At 44.0% G+C, this 26,297-nt stretch overlaps 1 protein-coding gene across 1 annotated transcript; it reads right to left on the reverse strand.

Annotated features, from left to right (window-relative positions):
* Positions 1-907: 907 nt before the first annotated feature.
* Positions 908-19,137, reverse strand: BBS2 (Bardet-Biedl syndrome 2). Its single transcript, XM_058846382.1, has 17 exons — positions 18,914-19,137; positions 17,343-17,570; positions 16,835-16,960; positions 16,494-16,556; positions 13,939-14,016; positions 11,735-11,839; positions 10,784-10,870; positions 9,355-9,490; positions 7,345-7,484; positions 6,435-6,579; positions 5,691-5,862; positions 4,515-4,644; positions 3,782-3,913; positions 3,240-3,377; positions 2,698-2,810; positions 1,971-2,119; positions 908-1,328 (listed from the first exon to the last, which is right to left on the reverse strand). The coding sequence occupies exons 1-17, from the start codon at positions 19,028-19,030 to the stop codon at positions 1,222-1,224; spliced, it is 2,166 nt and encodes a 721-aa protein (XP_058702365.1). The 5' UTR covers positions 19,031-19,137; the 3' UTR covers positions 908-1,221.
* Positions 19,138-26,297: the final 7,160 nt, after the last annotated feature.

Here is a 26,297-nt window from a genome sequence, read left to right on the forward strand (position 1 = left end):
AGTGGCAAGAGGCAAGTTTTGGGGATAAACATTGAGAGAATTACATTTCCCATTCAACTGGTCACACCCTACTCACCAGTGGCTTTGTAACAAAGATGGGTTGCTGGTTTTAATTCAGTAGTTGCTCATGAGAGACCAGTTAGAGGATACAACTCCTGACAGCCCCAAGAAACCACCCAAGAACTTGACGCCTCCCTGCCCACATCGTAAACACAATCATATGGTGGCAAGGGTAATGCTGATGCAGGAACACTGGGGCCCAACCTCCATCCTGTCCAGGTTATTTTTAGCTTCCAAAAGAAATTTGCTTTGGCAAAGGTTCTAAAATACCTTTAGATCTGAGATAGAGCCTTACTGTAACAACTGAATCCAATTCTAAGGATCACACAACTAAACAGGTGTGAGCCAGGAGTCAAGTAATTTTCCAATACTTTCTTCTTTTGATCCCATTACTACCAGCTCTTCATGATTACGCACCAAGCTTGAGTGTGTAGTTTGTTTTTGTTGCTCCTGAAATGCACCCTTGCCCACCTCAATATCAGCAGTTTTTCCAGCAGTAGCACAGAACCAATAGCTGGAAGCAAAACTTTCTGCAATCCAGGTGTGGGGAGAGTGCTGAATATGAAACAGACCACTTTCAACCTGCACAGATCATGGAACTGGATACCTGTCAAAAATCTTCTGGCACAAGAGCCAGCGAGATGTTATCCTTTGGTGGTTTTCATGCACTGCTCTGCACTTAACCTAGAGAGCCGCACATCCCTGCAAAACCCAGGACTCTCCAGCACAGGAAGTTCAAGTGTAAAGGAACTATACAGCAGAAACCAGAGAAGTTGTTTGGGTTGGGTTTTTTCAACAAATAAACTTAGCAGTATACATCTTCCCAAGTAAATCAGAACAAAATCAGTCAAGCCAGTCTATGTTTTAATGGAAAAGATCAATGTCTTAACTACAAAATATATTTACATACATAAATTACTGCAATAAAAAATAACTGTTTGAATGTCTGTCTTGCATAAATACCGTATCTGCACTTAAACTCTGATGGTCTCATCATGGAGCTTTGGTCTGTGTAATATTTCTCACCTGACAACTTAGCTACAGCACTACCATTGTAATTACTTCACCCTACAGTGGAGTAGGGGTCTGGATTAACTGCTTCTCATCCATTATCTGCCCAGTTGATGGAATCATGCCTCTGTGCAGCTGCTGCTCCTCTCCCTAAGAGGAGGCTGTTCCCACACGCATTATCCTGAACAGTGTGTTGAAATTGTTGCTTCTTATTGCATCCCGACAAGCACTGACCACTTGTGTTTTAGGTTTGCCAACTGCAAAGAGGAAAAATAAGGAAAGAAAAGAAAAAAACCTCAGTTACAGAGTAAGAAACTGGTAAAAATACTTATTTGATCCTGTCTGAAAATTTAGGGGTTTCTTTCAAATACTTTTGAAACACATGATGAAACACCACTTTTTTTTTAGTACATAGATGAAATCCTTTCGTTAAAGAAGAATCCCCTGTAGCTCTGTTTTATGAGAGCTTGTTGGAAGGGGAATGCTATAAACATACAAAAAAGTACCTCCCTCCCCAAAGATCTACATGACTAATAATGCAAATAAAACAGTCCTGTTTAAGTTAGTAGTTACTTTTTTTTAAAAGCAGAATTATAAACTAGGAACTGAAGTAATTCTAAAAACATTTTTAAAGTAGTATGTTCAACAAAACTATCAATGTCTGCCTCATTCAAAAATCTGGGAACTATTTCAAACTGTTCTTTCTAGAATTGTGATCCCAGATTATACTGGACACTCGCAGTTGACTGTCACACATAATTGGCTATGACTAAATAATGAAGATTATTTCTACTGAGTTTCAGGCCAAAAAGACCTGAAGTCACAGGTAACCTCTGAGACATATCTTATGTGCCTCACTGGCAGTTTCAACTCCTCATTGCTTTCAAAAACAGACTTACCACGTAACCGCCCAGCTCTTTGGATTGCCTGATTCACAGCTTTCAGATTATTCAACAGCTCTGTGTGATTGTTGCAACGAATTTTGTATTGATTTATTAAATCTCTGTTCAGGTCATACAGCTCACTGTACCGTGTCTTCATGTTTTTCCTGGGGAACAATCAATCCAGTTATTTTCAGCTCTGAGGACAAGAAAGTCATTCCTGATTTGTCAATATAAAGGTGTAGCAATATATGCTTGTGTTGGCTACCACAGTCACCTGCACGTCTGCCAGCTAGAAGACAACAGACTTGTCTAGACATGTTGGTTATTTTACTAAAAAAAACCTGAATAGTCTATTTTTGCAGTTACGTTATCCAGCAAGACAAAGTGGAGATACCACTTTTCCCAGTGAAAGTACCACTGCCCTACTCCTCTTCAGAGTAAAGCTCAGCATTAGCAGAAAACAGCAAATCAGAGTGAAAACCTGACACCTAACATTTCTTTTGTGGTGTTCTCAAGAGTACACGCACCACAGATATATAAAGGGACCTGAGAGAACCTAAAGAACCTGACAAGGTTCAAGGAGAGCTCTTGGTGTGACTGCCAAAGGTACAATTCTACATCAAAAATCATAACTAGACAACTCTGGCATCACTCCGATGTTTTTCTGTGCTCTTTTCTGCCTGAAAAGCAAAGACTGGCCATTCTAAACCCCAAACACACAAATCAGGAAGCAATTGCTCACATGTCTCCCAGGAGCCGGGCATCTTCTGCCTGAACCAGCATGCTGCGGATGAGGTTGGAGTGTTCAGCCATGTCAGCAGTGAGCCTCTGATTCACTGCATGGTGCTCATCCACCTGTCCAAGGCAAACAAGTCACAAGCAAGGGTCCTTGGCACCCTGGGCACACAGGGTTCAGGCTAAACCTCAGCCCAGTGCAATAGGAAATAACATCCCAACCCAGCATTCCTCACACTGTTCACCTTACCCTCTCTCCCCACTTCAGGAGCAGAAGGGCCCCCAGAAGGGATGAGCATGATGACCCAAACCCTGAGCTCAGTCTCCCAGACAACATATTTACTTTATCCTAAACACCCAACTGATGGGAACCAAGGGCCTGTTCTACAGAACAAAAATAGACAGAAAGTTGAGGGTATCACACAGAATATACAGCAAGCCATTGTGGGCTGATTTTCACAACAAAGATAAAGCAGTTTAGAGAGCCCCTCTTAAATAACCCCCAGTGACTTCTTATCTGCCTACTTAGAAATGCCAAAGCCTCCTCACCTTCACCAACACTTTCCGCAGCTCCTCAAAATATGCAGGAAAATCTGCTTCCACCTGCAAATCTTCAATGGCCAGAAAAGAGGCCATTGACTGGATAATGTCACCAGCTAGATCAATATCATCTGTGTTGATGGAAATCTGTCAGAAAGGAAAGAAAGCCCAGGCTGAAAGGAGGTCCTTTTATCAAGAGGGCATGGACAAGCTCTACAGCTCTCAGTAGGCAAAAAGACACTGATTTCAAAGGGGCTTTTATTCAGGTTTGTAATAGAGAGGCATCTGTGCACACAGGACCAGTGAAGTTACAGGCAGCTTTGTGCCTCACATTATGGCTCCCTGAAACCATTCTGTGAGGAAGTAATTTCTCTCCCTCCTACAGATCCACAGGCTAAGAATCTTACTTCAGTAACAGGCCCTGGAATTTTACCCACTGACAGTAAACAGACACAGAAGTTTCCAAAAGCAGTACTTTTTCTGCCTCTTTAGTCATCTTCACTTTTACAGAATTATAGTGGTTTTACTGGGGTATCCAGGGAGGCACTCACCTCTCCACCAGGCTTGATTTTGATGCAGAGCTGACCTGCATTACGAAGTGAAGTGAAGCAAACCTGAAAGGGAGCACTCTGAAACTCGGCATCCTCTGGCAGCAAGAAGCTCTGATTCAGCCACATAACGATCTTGCAAAAATAAAATTAAGAGCATCAGCCATCCCTTGTGTGGAAAGCTTCAGGAACCACACAATGTCCCTGTACATGATGTGCACCAGAACACTCTGTTCAGGGTACCCCAGAAATTTCATTTACTAAATTCTATCCCATAACCCCATGTCATGAATTTGTTAGAATAAGGACAGTTGAATCCTTGAACCAAAGCTGAATATACCTAAAATAATCAAATCCAACAATCAGAGACTGCTACGAAACTGAGCCACTACTTGAGCACTGTGCTGTCTTTTTCCTGTTCTCTGCTCATTTACAAAATTCAACACTCACTACAGGTCTCCTGCTATCAGCAGGCACACAGCAAACAAGATAGTATCTGAAACACCTTCTGATCTCAAGCATTTAGTTCCTGCAGGAATTCCTGATGCTTGGAATGTCTCAACTGAGTCATCTTTTAAAGACAGAAAAAAGCAGGGTTGACTTGAAAAATACAGATTCCAAAGGCCAGTAGGGCATTTCACTGCATAATTTTTCCTTTGCTATTGGAAATCTCAAGCTGATTGCAAACTCTCCATCTTTGCAAGAATTGAAACCAGGAAGAAGAGCAGAAACTCACCCTTTGTGGCCTCTCATTCATGGTACAGTTAACAAAGCTCAGGGGCTCTGTGGCCAAGTCTGGACTGCTCAGGGCATACATGGAAAAACGGGGAAGCTGTCTTGTCAACTCAAATACATGGAACTGTGTGCTGGAAGCAACAATGGGAAAACAGAGTTAATAACATAGCAAGGATTCACCTACTGCAATGCTTCCTGGCTCTTTTTTACCTGGGGACTGACACCCACAATTTCCAGTTATATAATCAGCTGCTGACTGCTTCCCTAGAAGAAACACTGAAACTTGGAAATTCCAGGCTTATCATGAGGTTGTATGATTCCTCCCCATTGCTGTCATTTTCAATAATCCTTCCACTGAAGTATACTCTCTAGGCTAATACATTTACAATTTAACTTTATGATTGGATATTTTCTTTACAAGTTCAGTGAAGTCTTATTAAAAGCAATAATAAAGGCAAAGAGAGAAAACAGAAAGGGAATTCAGTCCCATACAGTCTTTCTGCAGTGGGTGGCTACCTCTCAAAATATGCCTCCCTGTCCAGGGAAAGAATTCTGCCTCCTCAGGCATCAACAGCTCTGGCAGATGTGAGCAAGAAGAAATCTATTTTCAAGGGTATATAAAGAGACATTTTATTTTCTATGGACAGATATTTCTATGGGAGACTGGAAAAATGTTATCTTGAAATCAAGCCTGTGTTACTTTTTATTTGCCCTGAAGCCAAATTGATTCGGGGTTACTCTATAGATTGAGAAACAAAGTTGTGGCTCCAGAGTGTTCAAGTACTCCAAGTGTTCAAGTATTCCATCCAGAGCAGCCACTACCCAGGGCCCAGCCCCTCAGGGATGACAGGATAGTCTCTTCATCTCTTGATTCCCTCCACACACCCACAATAAGACATCTGGACAAATGTGCATTCCTTCCCTAAAGGCAGAGCCAGAACACAACAGATCACAGTGATTCCAGAGCATTTAGACTTTGTGTGGAAAAGAACTCACTGCCACAGGTCCACCAATGTTTTTAAGAAAGCATCCCGGCTCTCCCTTCAGTAAGACAGAGAAATGAAGCACCCAGGAATTAACGGTGCACTTCCCATGGGACAAGCATGAAACCACATTATTGCTGTTTCCTGGTCCCATAGTTCTGGAGACCAGCAGAGATCACACCACAAAAACTCACCTGTTTCGGTAACCCACAAAGGCTTTGATGTGCAAATCCACAGGGACATCTTTGGGTGGAGTAAGTGGAACACGAATGCAGCCTGAGAGGTTCTGGAGACTGGGGTGGATCACATGGCTCTCTCCTTCAAATATGCCCTCAGCAAAGATCAGCACAGCACGGATGATTGTGTCTTAGCAACAGGAAGAAAAAGCAGTTCCCAAATGAAAAGCTGTCCTCTGGCAACAAACCGCCACTGCTATCAGAATTAAGCACGTTCAACTCCTTCAACATCCCTCCTCTGAATTGTTAAAATATCCCAGGCAACCAGGACTACCACATCTGGACTTGACTGCATCCTAGCATGGCTGATGCAAGGTGAATTTGCTGTCTTGGGGTAGTTCCAGTTTTGCATGTAAAGCCAGCTGAGATGCAGCTGCATTCATGCAATACCCTCACTAATGCAGCAGTGGGTACACAGTCAACACAAGTGCTGCAGGGATCACCAAGGTTGGTTTCAGCCAAGTTAAATATTAATTGCCTCAGAAAATAGCATATAATAAGAAACAAATTCCATCAAACTCTTTTCCCCTAAGACCCATTCAAGGAACACAGCTTAATTCAAAACTCTGTGAAAAGAAAAAAGCCACAAAAGGGATGTTACAGACAATAAAGGGGAGGCATTCAAATCACCAGCTAAATATAACTAAAAATTTGCATGACTTTACATTAATTGAGTATCAATGGTTGAAAGCTACCACTCACCATTTGTGGTGGAAATACACAACTCCACATGCGCAGACTGGCTGTCAGAGCCCAGATTAACTGAGAGGGATGTGTGGAGTTGGGTGTTTGCTGGAATTACACCTCTCTGTGCATCAGCTTCCTTCAACTGAGTGTTCAATTCAGCCTGTTACAAAACATATACCCTTCAGTATCAGAATCTCAAGATTTTCTTTCAAAAAACCTAGAAAACATATGCACAAGTCAGTTCACTTTTCTTTTGGAAGAAGGTCGTGTTACAGCAATTCTCAGACACTTCCAATTAGCTATGAGTGGTGGCTGGATTAGGGATGGAGCTGTGGACACTTGGGTTACAATGTGTTTGAGTGCTTCACTACGGATGGACCTCTGTATGCAAACCTTTGCTCAAAAAACACTTAATTTTAAACACAATCTTACAGAATTCCAAGCTTCTGCCATGGTGGTCATTTGCTGTTCAAATATGAGTTCGCTCTTTCCTCAGACTGTTTTTTGAAATGCTCACCATCAAGCCACAAGTGGGATTCCTACATCTTGGCAGCACTCCCAGACCTCACCCAGTGACCTGATCCTCTCACACAATCCCTCTGACTCCCAAGATGGCTTATGCACTGAAAACTACAATTTTCAGTCATAAGCTAAAACACAAGACTGAAGGGAATCCAGCTCTAAACACAACTGCTCTGGCAAGAGGAGGAAGCAAAAAAAGCATTATTAAAATACAAAGAGCAAGTTCTGAACTTGCACAAGGAGCAAGCCAAATGCAGAGGCTGGAGCCCCCAGCAGACTCACTGCATCCTGACAAGCTACAGCTCTGACTTGTCTGGACTGCCCCACAACCACTTCCCAGATTACTCTGGATTTATACCAATAGGAAGGTGTGTTTTGGCCCTACACATTCTTCAAGCAGTACCTTTGCATTTTCCTCATAATTTTTCAGTTCCAGCAGCAGATTTTGTTTCTTTTGACTAAGTTCTCGGATAAGATCCTGCTCAGCACTTGTATCCATTAGGTTCCCTTTCATTTCCTCACCTCCTGGCAGATAGCCTCGGACTGTACAAAAACAAAACATAGCCCATTTCAGCAAAGACTTCAACAGCCTGCCCAGAACTTCAGTTTCTGTGACATGATTCCCTTGTACCACTTCTGCAGTTCCCATCTTCAGGTAGTACTACTCAATTGAAAACCTGAGCATTGATTTAGACCCACAGAGGCTCCCCCTTTCTTCGTGACTGGGGCAAGAGAACTGTACATTTTAAAAAAAAGGTGAATTTCCAAGCTGTCTTTAAGCTGTACTCACCTGACCAGGCATGGGCAGCACCCAGTCATTTCCAAGAGGATTCCCACTGCAATCATTCTTTCAGGTGCTTAGGCAAGTTTACAATTATGCAAAATTAATGAAATGTGTACCTGGATTTCTAGAGCTGGTCAGAGGAGTTGTTGCTGTCTGGAAGTGACTGTAAGTCACTGTTAATCAGCCAGTAAACAAGATTTACCCACATTAGTTTTTCCCCAAATCAAGGGATATTTCACTTCTAGGGGTAAGACTTGTTTCCCAGTAGTCCAGTGGAGCACAGAGTTATGGAAATACCTCTGTCTGTGGACAGAGGGCCTGTGAACAGGTGATGAGACAACTTTCATTTTGCTCTAAGGCTGTGTGCCCTGATTGCAGCTCTGACATTGAAAGCCAGGGACAAAAATCTTTTACCTGGGAAGAATATGCTGCCTGACTGCAAATGACTGCTGTCCTGTAAAAAGCTGTGTGGAACTTGAAATCATTCAGCTTGCACACTGTCCTCTGATGAAAGGACACACTTTATTATTTCTGACTGAATCATTCATTTAAAATGAGAGCAAGACAAAAACCACTGCAACACAGGAGAACACCTCATATGAAAGGATGCTGGTCCCAAATAGAACTCTAATAACATTGTCTATATAACCCCAGCCACACTAATTACTAAGACTTAAAGGGATCCCCATTGTGCCAAGGCTTGTTTACAATGGACCCATCAGAAAAGGATGATCATGTTCAGTGATACCAACCTACACAACTCTGCTAGGAAAAGGTTCTCCAGAACTGCTTACAATGCTCCCCTTCCATAAGCTTGGGAAAAAGGTTTATGAGCTGAAGCCCAAGTGCAGCAAATCCCAACAGCCTGTGATTAAGACAGACAGCAAAACACTCTGCTATTTAACAAAGACAGGCTTTTGTTTCAAATGGGTTGTGCCAGACCTGCTTGTCTCAGGCCACTGACGCCAAGGAGTCGGATAATCACACCAGTGTCTTTCCTGAAGCCATCCCTGTAAATTCATACTGAGCTTATTTAAATCATCTGTGATCATATTTATTTCCACTCACAATAATGAGGCCTGACTTCTTGAATGCATGGTGGGATAAATCCACCACTTCTCCAGGCTCAGGATAGCATTTTCCAGGAAACAAAGCACTGTTAACATCTAAAATTTCTAATATAAAAACTCTTCATCTGCAGAAGAAAACCAAAACACACACACCCTTAGTTCTTTAAACAGCTTGACCTACTGTAAAGCGGCCAAAGAATTAAAACATAGAAAACAAAGATTTCCTATACATTCATCTATTACAATGTAGCCTGAAGAATCAGAGTCTGTACTGAATATCATTATCTTTGCATTAGGATGGGGTTTCTTCCATTAGAAATTGAAATGAATTTTGATGTTTTCTTGGATCATAATGAAATGTGCTGATTCTCAAAAAGAAGACAACATTCAAAATCCTGTTTGCAGATAGCATAACTCAAAATTCCCTTAGCTGCACATAAAGCAAAGGAAATTTGGCACACAAAACGTTGGAACCAAAACGATGTTTAGCTAATCTGAGATAATGTGATGTGCCTGATATTGCTGTGTATTACATTAATATCCTGAACAATGCCTTTACCTTCACCATCAATTGAGCAGCAGATTAACTGGGTGCTCCCATCCATTCTGTAATCCCCCTCCACCAGTCCTGCAATTGACGAAGCAAAGTTGTCCTTAAAGATGACTTCCCCAGTCCGGTCACTGCGTGCATCAACCTGGAACAAAAAAATAGTTCCAAGTCTCAGCAGAAGAGAAAATCCAACTCCAAAACACATGTCATGCCATACTCTGAGCTGTTAACTGAAAGCCAGCTCTGCTCACAGAACTGCAGGTGAAGTTGCAGCTCTGCTCATCCAAACACCACACATGAAAAAAGTACTATTAAGAAATGACCTCTAGGCAGACTCTAGAAGGAGGTAGAAGGAACATCTCTTCAGAAATGCTTCCCTAAGTTGCAAAACTTAAAAAGGAAGGAAATAAAAGGGACTGCAAGTCTGCACTGGAAAGGTTATGCACATATGATGCAGTAATGATGAGACTAAACCAGAAATAACTTTAACGCAGTATTTACAACCTCTCCTCTCAGCTGCAATCCTTGTGTGGTGAATTATTTTTATACATAAATACCACAACTTTCAATTATCTTTCATTCGATAAGAAGGGTGAGGTGGGCTCAGTTCCATGCACTGTGTATTTTCCAAAGCACAGGTCACAGCATTACTCTTTCAAGGAGCTAGGGACTGTTTCAGACCAACAAATTGGGTAGAGACCAGTGGAAAAGAACAGGAGCAAAGCAAGGAGAGGTTCTCTCTGTAAAAATGTTACACATCTAATCCAATGTGAGTTACAACACATCTGGGCTCCAGACTGCCAGCTTGATATGAATTTATTAAAGTGCCGCAGGCTAATGAGAGTAATAAGAGGTGTGAAGAAGAAAGCACAGCTTTACAGAAAAACCTGGCAAGCTGCATTCAGGAGAGATATGGCAGTTAAAACAGTCATTTCTGGCAAAGGGGAATACCAAGGAAGAGGCTTGAAAGACTAAAACTGAACTGTACAGAATGCCTCTACATAAAATGAAATAATGCTTGATTAATCTTGCCACAGTCAAGACTGACACTGCTCTCCTGTTACATAACTGCTTTGTCTTCCCTGTAGTTTGGGAACATTCAGAATATATGGCAGAGGTTTATTAGCGTGTCCTCAGGACACACCTGAACAGACACACTCAGGAACTCTAGGACGTGGCATATGATCTCTGCTGTCATGGAAACAACTTGCCACACCTTAGCAATTGACTGAGCTAAGCAGGGGAAGCAGCTTTTCTCTGATCAAGCACTTGGCACAGGACTCACCAGCCAAACTAGGTTTATTGTAATAGATCTGCAGTGCTTAGGTTTCTAAGTCTTTTTCATTTTTTGGTTTTTGTTCTTCAGATAACTTAACAGCCTTGTTCAAACACAGCCCCCATATCTGCAGCTCCTCATTTTCCCCCTGTATAAACTCACCTTCCCATTAGACCAGCCAGTGATCAACTCACACACTCCATCAGAGTTCAGGTCAAACGCATGTATGCTCATTGCTTGGTTTTTTGACTGAGGGCAGAAAAGAAAGAACAAATTAAGCTCAGGTATGTCCTCTAAACTTCACATGCTTACCACTTGCAAAACACTGGACTATGAGACTACAGAGAGTACAGAAAGGAATATAACTATGCCTCTTAACAGGAAGCTTGAGCATTACTATTTCTAAGGTCACAGACACATGTGACACCTTAGCCCTTGCACTACTAATCTAGTATACTGCTTTCAAAGGACCTGATCGTTCCCTTAAATACACTTCCATCCAAGCAAATTATCAGAACTCACAAAAACAAAGTGTAAAAAACCAAATCCTATAGGAAAAAAAGTATCAGGGCCCCAACATTGTCATAAAATTAAGACTACTGAGGACAAACATGAGTCTCTTCCTGCCACCTCTTGAGGAATCTTCTTATTACTATCCAATATACTATTCTGTATTATATTAAGAATATTAAAATGAGCATCAGGAAAGGCTCTTGCTAAACTGATTTGCTGGAGCAGGAAATTGCTACTGGTGAGAAAAAAATAACCTTAAACATAGACAATGCAAGATTTAAATTTCTGAAAAACAGTTTATTGATTCAACCAAAGGATTTTCTAACATAAATGTCTCTTGTTAAGCTGAAGAATCCCTAGTTGTATGGTTGTATCCCCATTGTTTAAACCACCACCAACAGCCCAAAAGTACTACAGGAACCGACCTGGTATTTTATATTAATGTATAAGAACAGGTAGATTTTGTAAGAACAAAATTACATTAAGTTCTGTGCTCAGCAAAGTTCACCTAAGGGTAACATCAGAATGACCTGAAATTAGATACCAAGTCTCCTGGCAGTCTTCAAGCTTCCAATAATGATACTCCAACAATGGACTAACCTTAATCCTCCAGTAGCGTGCTGTCTTGTTGTAAACTCCAACGGTGCCATTGGCAAGAGCGTAGCCAAAGCGACTGCCATACATGGGGCTAAGTGCAGTGACAGTCTGGTGGGGAAAAGAGGGAGAGAGAGGATACAGGACTGAGAACTTGGGTAACTTCAATAGCAGGGAACAGGTCATGGGAAATTCATCATATGAATCCTACATTTCTTAAATGGTTTGTTGGAGGAAGCATTGAATACTGAAGTAACTACTTTTAAGAATGAGTCTGAAATCACTGAAGGCCTTGCAGGATTTCCTCACACAAGCTGTGCTGCCAGTGTTAGGACACACTTCAGCAAGGATTGCAGAACTGCCCTCAAACTGCGTACTTTGACCAACTATTTCCTACCACAGGCAGCAAAACAACTGCTCATAGGATTCCTGTGGTCATCACTGCCAACACACCATCATTGAGAAACTACAAACAATATTCCTTAAGCTTAAGGAGCTGATGATGCCAAAGGTTCAACTTGCCTGGGGTAGGAAAGCCTTGGAGATATTATTGGTAGAAAATCTTTGCCCGGTACCAGTAAATTAAAAACTAAAAACTCCCACAGTTGGATTTCTTTGGAACACAACTGGAACACCAGGCTAGGTGTCCTACCTGAATTAACTCTGGGGAAAGACCTGAGAGTCATAACTTGGCTTGTTTCTCACCCCTTTTAAGACCCATTCCTCATTGAGCTAAGGTTCTCAGGACTAGGAAATGCAGGTTTTTCCACACACTGAGACTCAAGATTTTAATGTCAGGAGAAACAATTGCAATAATCTGTCTGGTCTTCTGTACAACGTAGCACAGGAGACTTCCTTCAATTAAATTCTTCCCCAACTTCTTATTTAGACTCATCTGACTGTGCTCCTTGGATGTTTTACCACAAAACTGTTTCCAAACCCTCTATCCTTTCCTCCACAATCTTCTGAAGAGTCTTTCCTAAGTATCAAACTAAATTAGAAGTACCTAGTATGGACAGAAGACCACAGCAACAGTCAGAAACTCAAAGGTAACAATAAAGCTCAGCTTCACCAGAATAAGTGATTAAACACAGAAAATGAAAACCATCCAAGTTTTCCAAACCAAACAATGTACAAAAACACTGTTCCCTGAATTTATCTTCCTAAAAAGAAAGGTTTAGGTTCAGCTGCATCCTTTTATATTAGAACAGTAGAATTGTAACAGGCCTCCTATGACTGCAGGTGTGAATATAAAACAATTCCACTGAGGATCTGGAAATACATCATATTTGAGAGTGACAAACTTTTAGCATCCCTTTAACTAGAAATATCTAATGACCAGACTAGCCACTGCAGAGAGAGCAGGACATATTATAGGCCCAGTTCTAATTGTAGTGATAGCAACAACCTCCTTTTCCACAAGAGTGCCTGCTGGCTTTGTCTTTTATAGCTCTTCATAAGTGGTTTATTAGCTAAGCCTTTTAGTCCCATCTTGGGCAGCGGGGAGGCCTCAGATCTTTAAGGACAGAAGTCTGTGACCTTACACTACCTTGGGTCCAGAAGGGCCACGAAAAGACTGAGAACACTTCTAAATGCAGTGATAAGGATATTTTACTCCCTTCCTAAAAACCAAAATTAGTGGGCACCTTCTTCCCATTCTTAAGCTAAACACCTACACCTTTTATTTATCCCTCTATAAACATATTTGCCCCATACCTTACTTTAGTCACCATAGCTCTTTTCGCCAGTGTGTAACTCCAGTTGCAATACAATCTTCCAGTTTTGCCTGGGAATCCCCCTTCTACCCTGCCATGCACTGTCTGGATATACACACAGGGACAAGTTACATCATCATGACTGCATCAAAAACATTTGAGGAAAACTGTAGAAGACATCCTTTTACTCAGAGGACACTAGGAGCTTCAACTACAACCTGGCAACCTTAATTACCCTTGCACAGGGTCCTGTCAGCCAAGAATAGTCACTTTTCTCAGTGGGGCGAAAGGTTTGTAAATAAACAAAGCAAAAAGCCCCCTGCATAATGAAAGACATTATGAAACTCTAATTTCTGCAGTTCTAGCAGAACAGATACTGTGCCAAATAGTTAAGTACTTAACTACACAATAAACCTGAACCAGAGTAGCTTTAGAGTACACAATACTTACAGCTCTGTCAGCAACTATAATAAACATTAGCTAGAAACAATTTACCTCTGTCTCTGACATTTCTGCCACAATCTCATCCTCTTTAAACACGCGGATGTCAAAATCTTCAGAGCCAACAAGAAGCTGAAAAAAAAAATAGTGTTCCTTAAAAATAATTATTCAAGCTAAGGAAGCAAGCACCAGGATCCAGAGGACACATGAATATTTCAAGTCCAGCAATGAAGAGCTTTTAACAGATCTATGAAATGTTGCCAGTGTTGCACTGAAGATCCCTCATTTTAAAAAACCAACTGACCAAACACACACAGAAAAAACTAAGACAAACAAACAAACCCAAATGAATTCAAGTATCAACCATCTCTGCTCCTTCAATCTAAGTGGTGGCTGCCACTACTGCAAAGTAGGAATAAAATCGGCTTTATCTTGATGTAAATTACTATATCAACAGGCATTGAATTGGATCCTCTGCATCCTCACTCCTTAGTATTTCCTACATTTTAGTTCTTTTCCTGTTTCCTAGTTCACCAATAGAAGGCATTAACTCGAAAGGAGCCCAGTGGAAAATTTCGTAATGAAGATGGTGACAATTGTCAGGTTCTCTTTCACAAATTGAGAAACCAAGAAAAAGATCTGCTCAGTGCTTTGTCCATACAGTCATCCATCAAATCAATGACAAACAGAATTACAAATCAAAGTCTAAAATCTGTTAGTACTTTTCCCCACTGAAACCCATGAGCCTTTCATCTTTACCTGGCAAAAGAGATACAAATCCATAACAAAGTTGGATTTTTAAAAATATTAAAGGCTTTTTTTCTTCTGAAGTAAAGATGCTTCAGATTATGTCAACCTAAATCACGCCAAGCTAAGTCTACTGCAGCTACTGAAATAATTTGCAACAATTAACATATTTAAGAAGCACACATTTCTTGACCAAGTTGCAACCACCAGCAAAAGGCAACCAGATAAAAGTATACAATCTTGAAACAATTATGGTGATGCTGTATTTTCCAGAGGTGTCTAGATTTTTTTTATTAGTTTGATTCACCACATCCACCTCACTGACTTTCATTCCACTGGACAGAAATCTGAAAAAGAAAGTCAAAGTTCTGCCCCACAAGTCTTTTGTAAGATGGCAGAAAGTAACCATCAATCTAAAAATCCTGAGGAAGGCAGTGAAAAGTTAGCTCTGTTAGCTACTAAAAGTATATTCATACAATTTCAAAAGCAATCAATTTTAAATGTAAACATGTTTTTACTGGGGAAGAAAGAAGAGAAATTAAGCTAACACAGTAATTTACCAGGTAAGACACAAAGTGATAATTTGGGAAGCTGCTTCTGTGCATTTTCTCAGAACTTCAGTTTTAAACCAGAGGCAGTTTCACAAAAGCCACAAATAAAACTAAATAAATAAGTGAAGACCCTTTAAAATCACCTATATAATTAAGATCAAAAAGAACCCTGAAAACATCTCAGTAAATGCAAGCTGGGGTAACTGGCCCAGCAAGTTAGTTGGATATTGTATCCAGATCGATTCAGCTCAAAGTAGCACCAGATTACAGCAACCATGGAGAATATAGCAGAAAAATATAGCAAAACCCACTTAAAAGCACAAGTGCAAACCATTTGCAATTAGTGCTACAGATCAGTTTCCTGGTTTCTGAATCCTTACACACTGTCTCAAATTTCTATAAACACCTCCCAGCACATTAAAAAAATACAAAGAGGAGCTGTGCAGAAATTGATTTGAAAACCTGAACCACTTCACTTCCTGAAGATCCCAATCAAGCAGGGTCTGTGTCAGTTTAGTGCTTATAAAAAACCACATGAAAACTGTTGACACATGAAACCTTTACACATCGCTACTGGATATTCCAAACAAGGATTTTTCAGAAACTAAATGAAGAAGCTCAAGTAATTATGTTTAAAGTCTTAAGACAGATGACAAAAGTAAGTATTTTTAGCATAATGATTTAACTTCATATTCATTTGCATCTGATGTATACTAGGAAGCCATTACTCTTCTTAAAGATTCATATTTAGAAGCACAGTTGCTCATTTGGGATGAAGAAACATTTCCAAAAGAGAATGCCACACAAATTCACAATTTCACCCATCTCTTGCACCCTGCATGATCAGAATGGCAGCTGTTTCCTATTGTTTGTCTCACATCATTATCAGCAAGATGTGTGTTACAAATTATTGTCATTTTAAATCAGCAAACAAACAGTATTTAATTTCCCCATGTCACTACAAGGAAACAGAAGGGCTGCATATGAAGACATTTCTCGATGTCAGCAAGTGTAAGTGAAGCTTTTCAAAAGAATAGCTTTTCCTAAGTTCACTTTTACATGTTAGCTTGCAAGTTGTTTCTCAGAAATTTAAAAGAGTTCATAACCATATTCAAGAAACACCACTGAAACAGACGCCTTGCCAACTGATGATCACAGGCATTTCATTGTATTGCTCCTGGCATAAAGGAAAATGAGAAACATTAACTGGTGATGTAAGTCAGTTGTACTTGATAATCTGAGGTTTTTTTAATTATCATTTCACTACAAGACCACAAGAACAGCTGAATTCATGTGTAAATGGTTACAAACCTCAGTTTTCCCATCATCGTCAAAGTCACACAGTGCTAATGAACGAACATTGTCTCCAGTAACCTGCAAGGAGAAGGACAGTACTCAGTGATGGTCACAGCTGTCAGAAGCTGAATTATTTTTATTATCTCAACTGCAACAGAACAATTGACACAACCAGTGTTAAAGCAACATCTGAGTGCACTGAATACATGGCCAAAATACAGTTTAAGGCCTGAGATAAATTAACAACAATCAACAGCTAAATTAATAGTTATCATATTAAAAAAAATAAAGGAAGATGATTTAGGGCCATTGAAAGAATCTTCTATTAACATCAAAACTATTATGAGTGTCCTTACTGTCCAGAAACGGTCATTTCCTTCATAATCAAAGCCCTGCAGGGCACAGTTTCCACCAATAATAGCAAGTGGGGGTGAAATATCTCCCAGCTTTCCAAGAACTATTGCATTGGCTCCATCTGAAACCTACAGAGAGGCATTAAAGGAAAAAGAAACAGCAAACAATAATACATCAGAGCACACAAATGAAGAAGAGAGCTTCCAACATTATCACTGTCAGTTTAGCAGAGCTCTGAATGCCTATAATTTTTTTAATTTGGTCTTGCTAGGTGATGTGACATATGAATGCAATGTATATCTGTATGTGTGAGAGTAAATTTTCACGTATTAATTTTGAAATACTGCAGATATTCTACAGACAAAATATTCTGAATATAGCAGTAGGAATAATGTACAGCACAGACACATAATTAATTGACAAAGTAATGTGAAAGCTGTAATCTTTACAATTTAAAGAAACAGAAAATTATGGAGATACTAAAAAAAGCAGACAGTTAAATCAACTTGCCTCTCTGTAAAACAAATCTGAGTTGTTATACACATCGTAAGCCAATAAATTAGTCTGTGTTCCAACCAGAAGACAATCATAACCCAGCTGAGGGTTCAGCATCCCCGAAGTCAGACAAGTGATCCCTTGATTAATGTTCAGAAGAGAAATGTCTGAATCTTGGTTACTTTGCACCATTCGGTTTGCATATGTTCTCTGTCCTCGGGCATGAGGATTGTGAATAAAAACCTGTAGAAACAAAGATATAAATATTAATACAACACATATATCTGTTTGTATACAAACACTAAAGACTATTGTTTGCATAATAACTGGGATGAGGAACCTAAATGAGGACAAAAGACTGGGGGTTTTACTGACAACAGTATTTCTCACAGTTATTCTTTAAACTATACTAGAAAAAGGGAAATGGCAGAAAAACCAGTGCTCTGACCAGTGGAGTTGCAGCATCATTGTTTCGTTTGTTTCTGAAAATGACAACTGACAAGTCTTCAAAGTAAGGCAAAAATAGGAAACCAAAGGGAGCAACAACAAATTAAACAAATAACCTCCAGTTGGTAGCAGTATTTGCAAAACACCCCATTTAGGACAATTTACCTGGTACATATCTGTGACCTCCATCTGTAGGTGAACATGGTTAGTTTTAAAAGGATGAACAATAAATATGGTTTTACTCTCACTGACCAATGCTCAGTCATTGTAATTGCCTGGAGCTAAGTCAGCTCAACCGTTTGCTTTTTGGCTGTGCAATCTGTCCCTCAGACAAGCCCTTGCTCTGTGCTGTTCCTGAAAGTGCCAAAATAAAATGAATAATGCTGGGAAACATCACAGACGAACCCTGCTTTTATTTACAACCTAAGTGCCTCTGTGGGTTTATGCTTCAACCTATGCTTTATTAGTCAGGTTGTACTTAATCCTGTTTTGTTTGTGTTTCTAACTCAGAGTACACAGGATGCTCTCTCTTCCCGTCAGACTGTTTGTACATCAGCCACAGAAACCTCAGCCCCGTTATCAGCACAGAGCTTGGTTTGTAACAGTGCCAAGGCTCACTGCTCTGAGAGCTGTATGATAAAACCCGTGGCTTCAAAAAATCCCGTTTTCTGCTAGAAAACGTGAGTTTCCTCAGAGGCTTGGGTTTGTAAAGTGATTCAGGCTGGAAGAAGCCACAGAAGTCACCCAATTCAACCTCCTGCTCCAACAGGGTCCCCCAGAGCGTGTTACTCCAGATTGTCTACACAGCTTTTGAATCTCCCCAGGGCTGGAGACTCCAGAGCCTCTCTGGGCACCTCTGCTACTGCTCGACTTCGTCACTCGCTGTTAATGTTTGCAAGCTCCCTGCTGCAGCACAGCGAGGCTTCGAGCATCGCGTCCCCGTGCCCGCACGCCGCTCGGGCGCCTGGGCCGGGGGCCTGCGGAGGGCGAAGGGCACCAGCCCCCAGCTCCCGGCTCAGCTCAGCCTGGCTCAACCCCTGCAGCTCGCGGGGTTCAGCGCGGTTTCCGCGGCGCCCGCCGGGGCTGCTCGGCCGCGCCAGGCCCCGCCGCAGCCCCCGAGGCTGCTCCTGCCCCGTTACCTTGCCCGCCTGCGTGGCGGCCGCCAGGCAGGGGTGCGTCCCGTCGTACCGGCCCAGCGCCACCATGCGGGGCAGGATCTTGTGGTTGAGCTTCAGTGTGAACACGGGCACCAACATGATGGGCGAGGGGCCGCGGGGCGGGGCGGGGCACGCCGGGGGAAGCCGGGCCTGGCCGGGCCGCGGGGCCGCGGCGGACGCGGATCCGCCGGCACCGGCACCGGCACCGCTTGCGCGCAGGCGCCGCGTCAGCGGGAGGGGCGCGGCCTGAGGGGCGGCCGCGGGGGGGCGCTGTGGGGCCGGGCCGGGGGGAGCTGAGGGGGACCGGGGACAGTGGGGGGCAATGGCGGGGGGGATCGGGGACAACGGGGGAGATGGGACGGGGGAGATGGGCAGTGGAGCTGGGGGCAGTGGGGAGATGGGACCGGGGACAATGCGGGAGACCGGGGACAACTGGGGGAGATGGGAGCGGAGGAGCAGGGCAGAGGGACCGGAGGAGCAGTTGGTGAAGTAGGGGGGAGGCAGCTGGGGGACATGGGGTAGGACTGGGGGCAGTTACAAAGTCAGGGCAGCTGGGGGCCAAGTGAAGTGTAGGATGGAGGAGGTCGGGGGCACTCACAGAGATACGGGGAGGCAGGAGATGTTAGGGTGCATCTGGGAGAGCTGGGGGTGTGGGATTAGGGGGCCAGGAGGGCAAATGCAGAGGTCAGAAGAGCTGAGAGTCAGCTTGGGATGCAGGGGACAGTTGGAGGTGTTGAACTAAGGGAGACATTTGTAGAGGTCAGGAGAACTGGGGGAGTATCTGGAGGTACTGGGGGGCAACCGGGAGCAGGAGGATAGAGGCAATTGCCCCATTGTCCCCCTGGGCAGCTGCAGTGGCCTCCAACACCCACATTGCCATCTCAGTCCCAGATTCTCTGCAGGGTCAGCACCCCGCTGGGGCCAAAGGCTGTCCCCTCCCGGTCCCTAGCACCTTCACTTCACCCTTTGCTGCCTGCTGGCTGCAGTACGCACCCTTATTCACACCTTGCCAGCAGCATCCCCAACTGAGACATCTCCAAGCCAGTAAAACCCTACCCAGAGTTACAATGTCCTGTGAAGCCAAAAGCACAGCCTCAGAACACCATTACTGCTGCTTTGTGGGATTATGCACTGGATCCTACCTAGATCCTAGCAGAATCCAGCCACTGGGGCACTGGGAGGAGGTTGGAGATGAGGAGAACAGAGGGCGAATCCGCACAGAGCCACAGTGTAAACACTGATGCTGGTCCCAATCCTGATTTTGGTATACAGACCCTCATGGGTCTCCCTGCAGTGCCCACTCCCTGCCTGGACACAGGTTAGACAACCTGGCTCAAGGTCATGACTTTAGAAATTCTTTAATTATTTTAGGTTTAAGAAATATTTTAACATGACAAGCCTCAAGGCAGTCATGTTAAAATAGACAGTGCTCTCTGACAGTGCCTGAATCCATCACCTGCACTGGGACATTATCACACCCATCCCAGCAAGAAGCAGGTTTGGAAAAACAGCTGAATCTGTGCCTCAAACCAGTGGCCTTCCTTCCCTGCAAAGGCCACTGGTTTGAGGCAAAGATTCATTTATTTCTAGGAGAGCTGGCAGACACATCCCAGTTGGCATTTCCTTGTGCGTTGGCCGAGCCCTGGCCGGCAACGGCATCCCTGCCCCGCATGCAAAGGAGGGCTCTAAAAAGCAGCACTCGAGCAGGGATCACGCGATTCTGAATGTGAAAACCTCCTTTTTCTCCTTTTATAATTGTTCTTACCAAGGTTCTCTGGCACCTCTATCAATGTGCCATTATACTTGTCGGTAACAAGGCAGCAATCGCGTGCAGCATATTAAGGAGGGTATTTTTTCCCCTCTGTGGTTCTGTTTGGGGTAAGCGTGGGTGTCAGTGCCAGCCGTGCTGTGGGTCACACCTCCCTCGTGCTGGTTTGGGTACCAGAGCACAAAGGCAAAGCACTGGCGTGAACTCAGGCACGCAATGGGGTGTTGCTCTAGGCCAGCAAACACTGTTGTCCTCGCAGGGAAAATCACAGAATTCTATAATGGTTTGGCTTGGAAAGGACATTAAAAATCATCCAGTTCCAATCCCCGTGCCATGGGTGGGGACAAAATCCCAGGTCCTCTCCTAGCAGTGCTGAGCATTGCTCTGCCAGGCTTTTCAAACCCAACCAAGCAAAATGGGGGGAAAACTGAGCTTAGAGGCCTTTTTAAGCTAGTAAAATTGTAAATAGATGGAAATTTCAACTTCTTGCTAAATATGTATGATTTGAGCTGTAAATATTATTTTGAATCACTAATTATGGTATTGGGTTTGGCATGTCTGCAACACAGTTAAATTACAGCTACCACTTTGAATCAGCTGGCTCTGAAACTCTTAATATTGAAATCGTGGCTTTTAGCACTCATTTCTCTTTGTTTGAAAGGCCCATCATCTATAAAATTAAATTAAATGTATTTATTTTATAAATAAAATAATAAAACATAATAAAATTTATTTACATCCAAAGGTACAGAATCCTGAGCAGTGCTCAGGACAGGGTTCCTTCCCTTTTGCCACATTTACAAGGGGGGAAATCCCATAAAATCCATACTAAGCCCCTGGGTTTCCCTGCTGCACAGACAGGGGCTGCTTTGCAGCCAGGATTAGTGTGACTGTAGTTGAGGGATTATTCAGCTCCTTTGCTAGAGCACGGGTCTTAAAATCCAGCAAGAGCTCCTACTAACATAATTGATATACTATAATCATTTAATATAACATTGTTTAAGCCACTATGATTTAATATAATACATATTACATAATAAAATATATAATAAATTATATATAGATCTATATGTAGATTATATAATCAAACATGCTTGGTGTGGGTTGCTGGCTTTCTAGCCAGGTTGCATGTAGAAGCTGGACCTGACAGCACAACAGGTATGAGGATTGTCACACACCCAGAAGCTGTTTTGTGGAATAGACTTCAATTGAAACCAAAAATTCACTCTGCCTGGCAGAGGAATGCTGAGGAGTACTCATATAGAGTTTGGGAAAATGTTGGCAAAAGTAACCATCCCCATCCTTCAAGGAGGGGGATAATATGGCTGGAGGGAGTGGGGAGGGATGAGCAATTGCATCTGCACACTTAAGTACTCCTTAAAATGAGGAATGAGCCTGTCTGCAGGGGCTTTTCCACCATCCCAGGTCTGCTGCCCCAGCTGGAGCAGCTTTTCTCCCCCCACATCCCATGGCCATTCCTGGGATGGGAGACACTTTTGGATGGGGATGTAAAGAGCTATTGTGCCAGATCCTGCCTCTACAGCTACGCTGCTCTCAGGGGAGGCAGGATCCAGCACAGCAGCTGCGTGAATCATTCCCAGGATAGACAATAAGGATCTCTGGATCTCAAGAGCAAGGCTATAAAGACATCAAGGAAAATATCACATCCTTTTATTTCACACCTTTTATAGTGAGGGGGCTGATGTATTTTTTGCAAACTCAGACAAGTGTGTACTTGACATCCCAGGGAATTACTCATCCCCTCTACTCTTGGCTTCTAATTAGCAACTAAAGGGGAATATAATAATTAATATGCCCAAGGTAACGATACTTGGAAACTTTGGGTCACGTTTCAGCCAGGGGAGGCGGCGAGTAGTTGGAGCAGGTGAGTTTGAAGTCTGTGGGAACCTGAAAGACACAAAAGGGAAGGAAAGATGTAAGGAAAAAAAAACAAAAACAAAGAAAAAGAAGAAAACCCAAACTGTACACTGGGAAAGCATTAGATTGTTGAATTAAAATGATGCCTAGAATTAAGGTGATGCTCAAAGCCTGTCATGCAGTTGCCAGCAGTGTTGGGCAAAGTGAGGGACACCTGGCAAACCCCTTTCTCAGAAGAGTATGCAGGGATGCTGGGCAGCCCCTGACCCACTGGTTTTCTGCTCTCACAGGTGGAGGACAAGGTAAATTCAAGCATTTTTATTTCCCAGCCAAAGCTTTGTTGGTCCTCACCCCCTTCCTTCCCTTGGGGGCTGCAATTCAACCCTCATTAGACCTCGAAGTAATTCCCATTAACATTTATGAGAATTTCATGATCAAAAGAAGAATCAGCCCTTTCATCTTTGAGACATGCCCCAACACACATCACCTGGCCCCAGAAGCCCGTCCTGCCAGTCAGGAGCTCCCACCTTGTGCTGGGGTCTCTCAGGATGCACACTCCAAAACTGGCAGGAAATTTGCAAGGTCAGTTCACCCTCCTGGACCCAGTTCATGGCATCAATTCAGCATTTCTTCTTTTCCCTTCTTCCTAAAAAGCAGTAATTAGCAAATCCCCACCCTCTCCTCTCTTCTTTTTCAAGGGGAAGGTGATATTGATAGCTCTGTTCCAGATAAGAAATAAGGAGAAAGGACCAAGCCCTTGCCTGGAGCCATAGGATGAGCCGGCAGTTGAGCCCGACTCATAATCCCGGCTTTGGGAGTCCCAGCCCTAGCGCAGCCGGCTGGGTCACAAGGCGGCTCCCAAAGAGCCCACATCAAAGTGTGCTGCCGGCTTGTGAAAGCGTCCCAGGATTGCACGCCGTGCAATTCCTGCTTAATGGAAATCTGCCCGTCCCCTTCCCACTGCCAGCGGGCCCTTGCTGAAGGTGCCTTCCTATGGTTACAGACATGATGTGGGCCAGCAAGTCCCCAAGGAGGGCATTTCCCCAGGAAAATGGGACATGCCATGTCTTTGCTGATGGCTGATATTGGAGAAGCACTAACTGGGATGTATTTTCCTAAAGCTGCCATCAAGGTGCAGCTTCCCAGGAAGATGCAAGGAGAGAGAACAGACAATGAGCTTAGCTAATGTCTGCCACTGAGAGCAGAACAAGTCTTTGCCCCAGTTTTCTGGGAAAAAGAAAGAAATCCTCACAGCCTGAGGTCACCCCACTGATCTGGTTTCACTCCCAAATGTTTCCAAGGTTTTGCCTATGCACTTGGGGAGTGGTTGGGAATGGCTTCCCAGGGCAGACAAGGGGTGATTCACCCTCTTCCTCCTCTGCCAAAGGGCTGGCAAGCGCCAGCAAAATAAAACTACGTCAGCACCTATTTCCCATGTTTCAAACACTTGTTTATAATCAGCAAACAATAACCTGAGATTCGGATCAAAGCCAACCCTGCTTTCTAAGCAGCAATCACTTCAAGGGCTTCCTGCTGGCTTTCAGCACTTGTGTGTGCTGGGTGTTTGCAGGGTACTAAAATATTTTTTGTTTTCTCTTTTTGGGTTTAAAAGACTGGTCACAGGTGGGATACAGTTCCACGTACCTCCGGCAGCTGAGCCCGGGCCAACCGTGGCTCTCCTGCCCAGAGACCAACACAAAGAGGCAGCTGGAGCAGGCAGAGCTGAGCTGCCCTTGCTGCTGCTGCAGTGTCAGGAGCACCCCTGGGTACCCTCCATCAGCATCCTACCTGGCAAGCAGTAGGCAATGGTGAGGGCCATGGTACCCCAGGGACTGTTCCCCAGGGGCTTGGTGCTGTGCCCACACGGGGTTCACAGCTCCCTGTGTCCCTGCCCACAGTCTGTACCCACTGATCCATGGTGCTTTGCCAGCGGAGCCCCCTGGCTGCCTGGGATGTTGTATCTGGGTGAAAGAGGGGTCACCAAACCCATCACTGCTCCAGAGGGGATGATGAGCCCAGAGCAAGCACTTTGGGAGACATATGCCATGAGAGGCGGACTTGTAGCAGTCTGCAGGGTCTCCTGAAGGTGATGTGCTGGGTAGCTGCACCACGGGCAGCTGGAGGCTAATGCTGGTCCATTATGCGCCTCTGTGTGCCCACAGGTGACTGGAGCCACATGTCCTTCAGCAGACAGTCAGGCAGACCCGTGCCAGCTCACCTCCACGGGATCTGGCTGCTGTAACTCTCTCCTCACCTGCCTGGCACCAGCCTTGAGTCTCTGCCAGTCATTAGCACCAGCCCTGACACCATCCTGTGGCTTTCAGCAATCAGCTGTAAACACCCCAGGTGTCACAGGAACAGGTGCCTCCACAACACTGTCCTGAAAGCTGCCAGCTTCTCTTCTTTCTAGGGAGCCCTGTCCCTGGCATGCCCATGGTGATGCTCAGCCATCACCATCCCCCAGGTGAACATCATCTCCAGCTCTGCCTGGAGCACTGGAGCATCACATGCTGACTCACCCCTGTTAATCTGCCTGGCAATCTCGGGGTAATTGTCACAGACATGGCTGAGGAATCCCACGCAGGGGACATGAGAGCCAAGGGGTACAGCTCTGGTGTGGCAAGGGTTGGTGAATAAATTCTGTGCAGGGATCCTGCCTGTGTTGCTCGGCTCTGGAGAGCAGCATCAGGCCCACTTAAAGGATGAAGAACCCCAGACAAACGGAGGGCAGGGGCCAGAAGGCAAACTGAGGCTGGCAGGACCTTGTCAGGGGGATTATTTAAACAGCAGAAAGATGTTCCCAGCTCATCACTGTCACCCCAGTCACAGATTGCTTCTGGAGGTGGTCTGATTGGTATGCATCTGCCTGATATCCCACTATTTCAGTCCAATCCCAAATTAATTATAGAATGTATCCCAAATCAATTACAAAATAGACCAGGAGCAGTGTAAGATCTACCAAAGTCCCGACTCCCAGTCCTACATAACTTGCAAGATGCTTTTTTCCTTCATGCAGAGATGAAAGAAGGTAAAAAGGGCTAGGGTCTGACTGAGAACAGATGCTGGAGAGCTTTTCCTGCACCCTGTCCTTTCATGGCAGAGATTGTTCTCTCTCCCCTTTGTGTGGGGTTCACCTTCCTCCCCCTAGGCTAGAGGAGAGGGACCACTTTGGAGTAGCTACCTATCCCTGTATCCTTGGGCCACCACCAGCTGGGACAAGAGCCAATTTTTGCCTTGGTAGCCAAAGGAAGGTACAACAGATGCAACAGTGATATTGCTGTTCCCCATTAATCCATCACGACATGGCAGGAAACATTTCCCTCGGCATATTACTGCACCACAGGAGTGCTTGGCTGATTACTTCAGCCAAGGAGCAGAGCAAATGCAAGATCCCGAGGAGATGTTGCCCCTCTGTCATGACACCAACACAGTACTGGGCTGTAGCCAGGGTGGCAGGTGACCATTTGCACATGTGTTTCCCATGTTTATGTTTCCCCACTCCCACAGGAGCAATAACTCCTGGCACATGGCTGGTCCCTGACATCATCTCCTGCCATCACACCCCAGTGCATCAGCAGCAGTGTGACGGTCACACAGCCACAGGGCTGGCATGTCAGGGCACCAACAAGCTGCTCCAGGGTAGAGGAGTTGAGGAAGGGGCCCATTGCCTCTGCATTTCTTAGGCTTTTCCATACTGATTTCCCACACTGGCCTGGAGAG

The sequence above is a fragment of the Poecile atricapillus genome, chromosome 10 (assembly GCF_030490865.1).
Source record: "Poecile atricapillus isolate bPoeAtr1 chromosome 10, bPoeAtr1.hap1, whole genome shotgun sequence".
NCBI lineage: Eukaryota > Metazoa > Chordata > Aves > Passeriformes > Paridae > Poecile > Poecile atricapillus.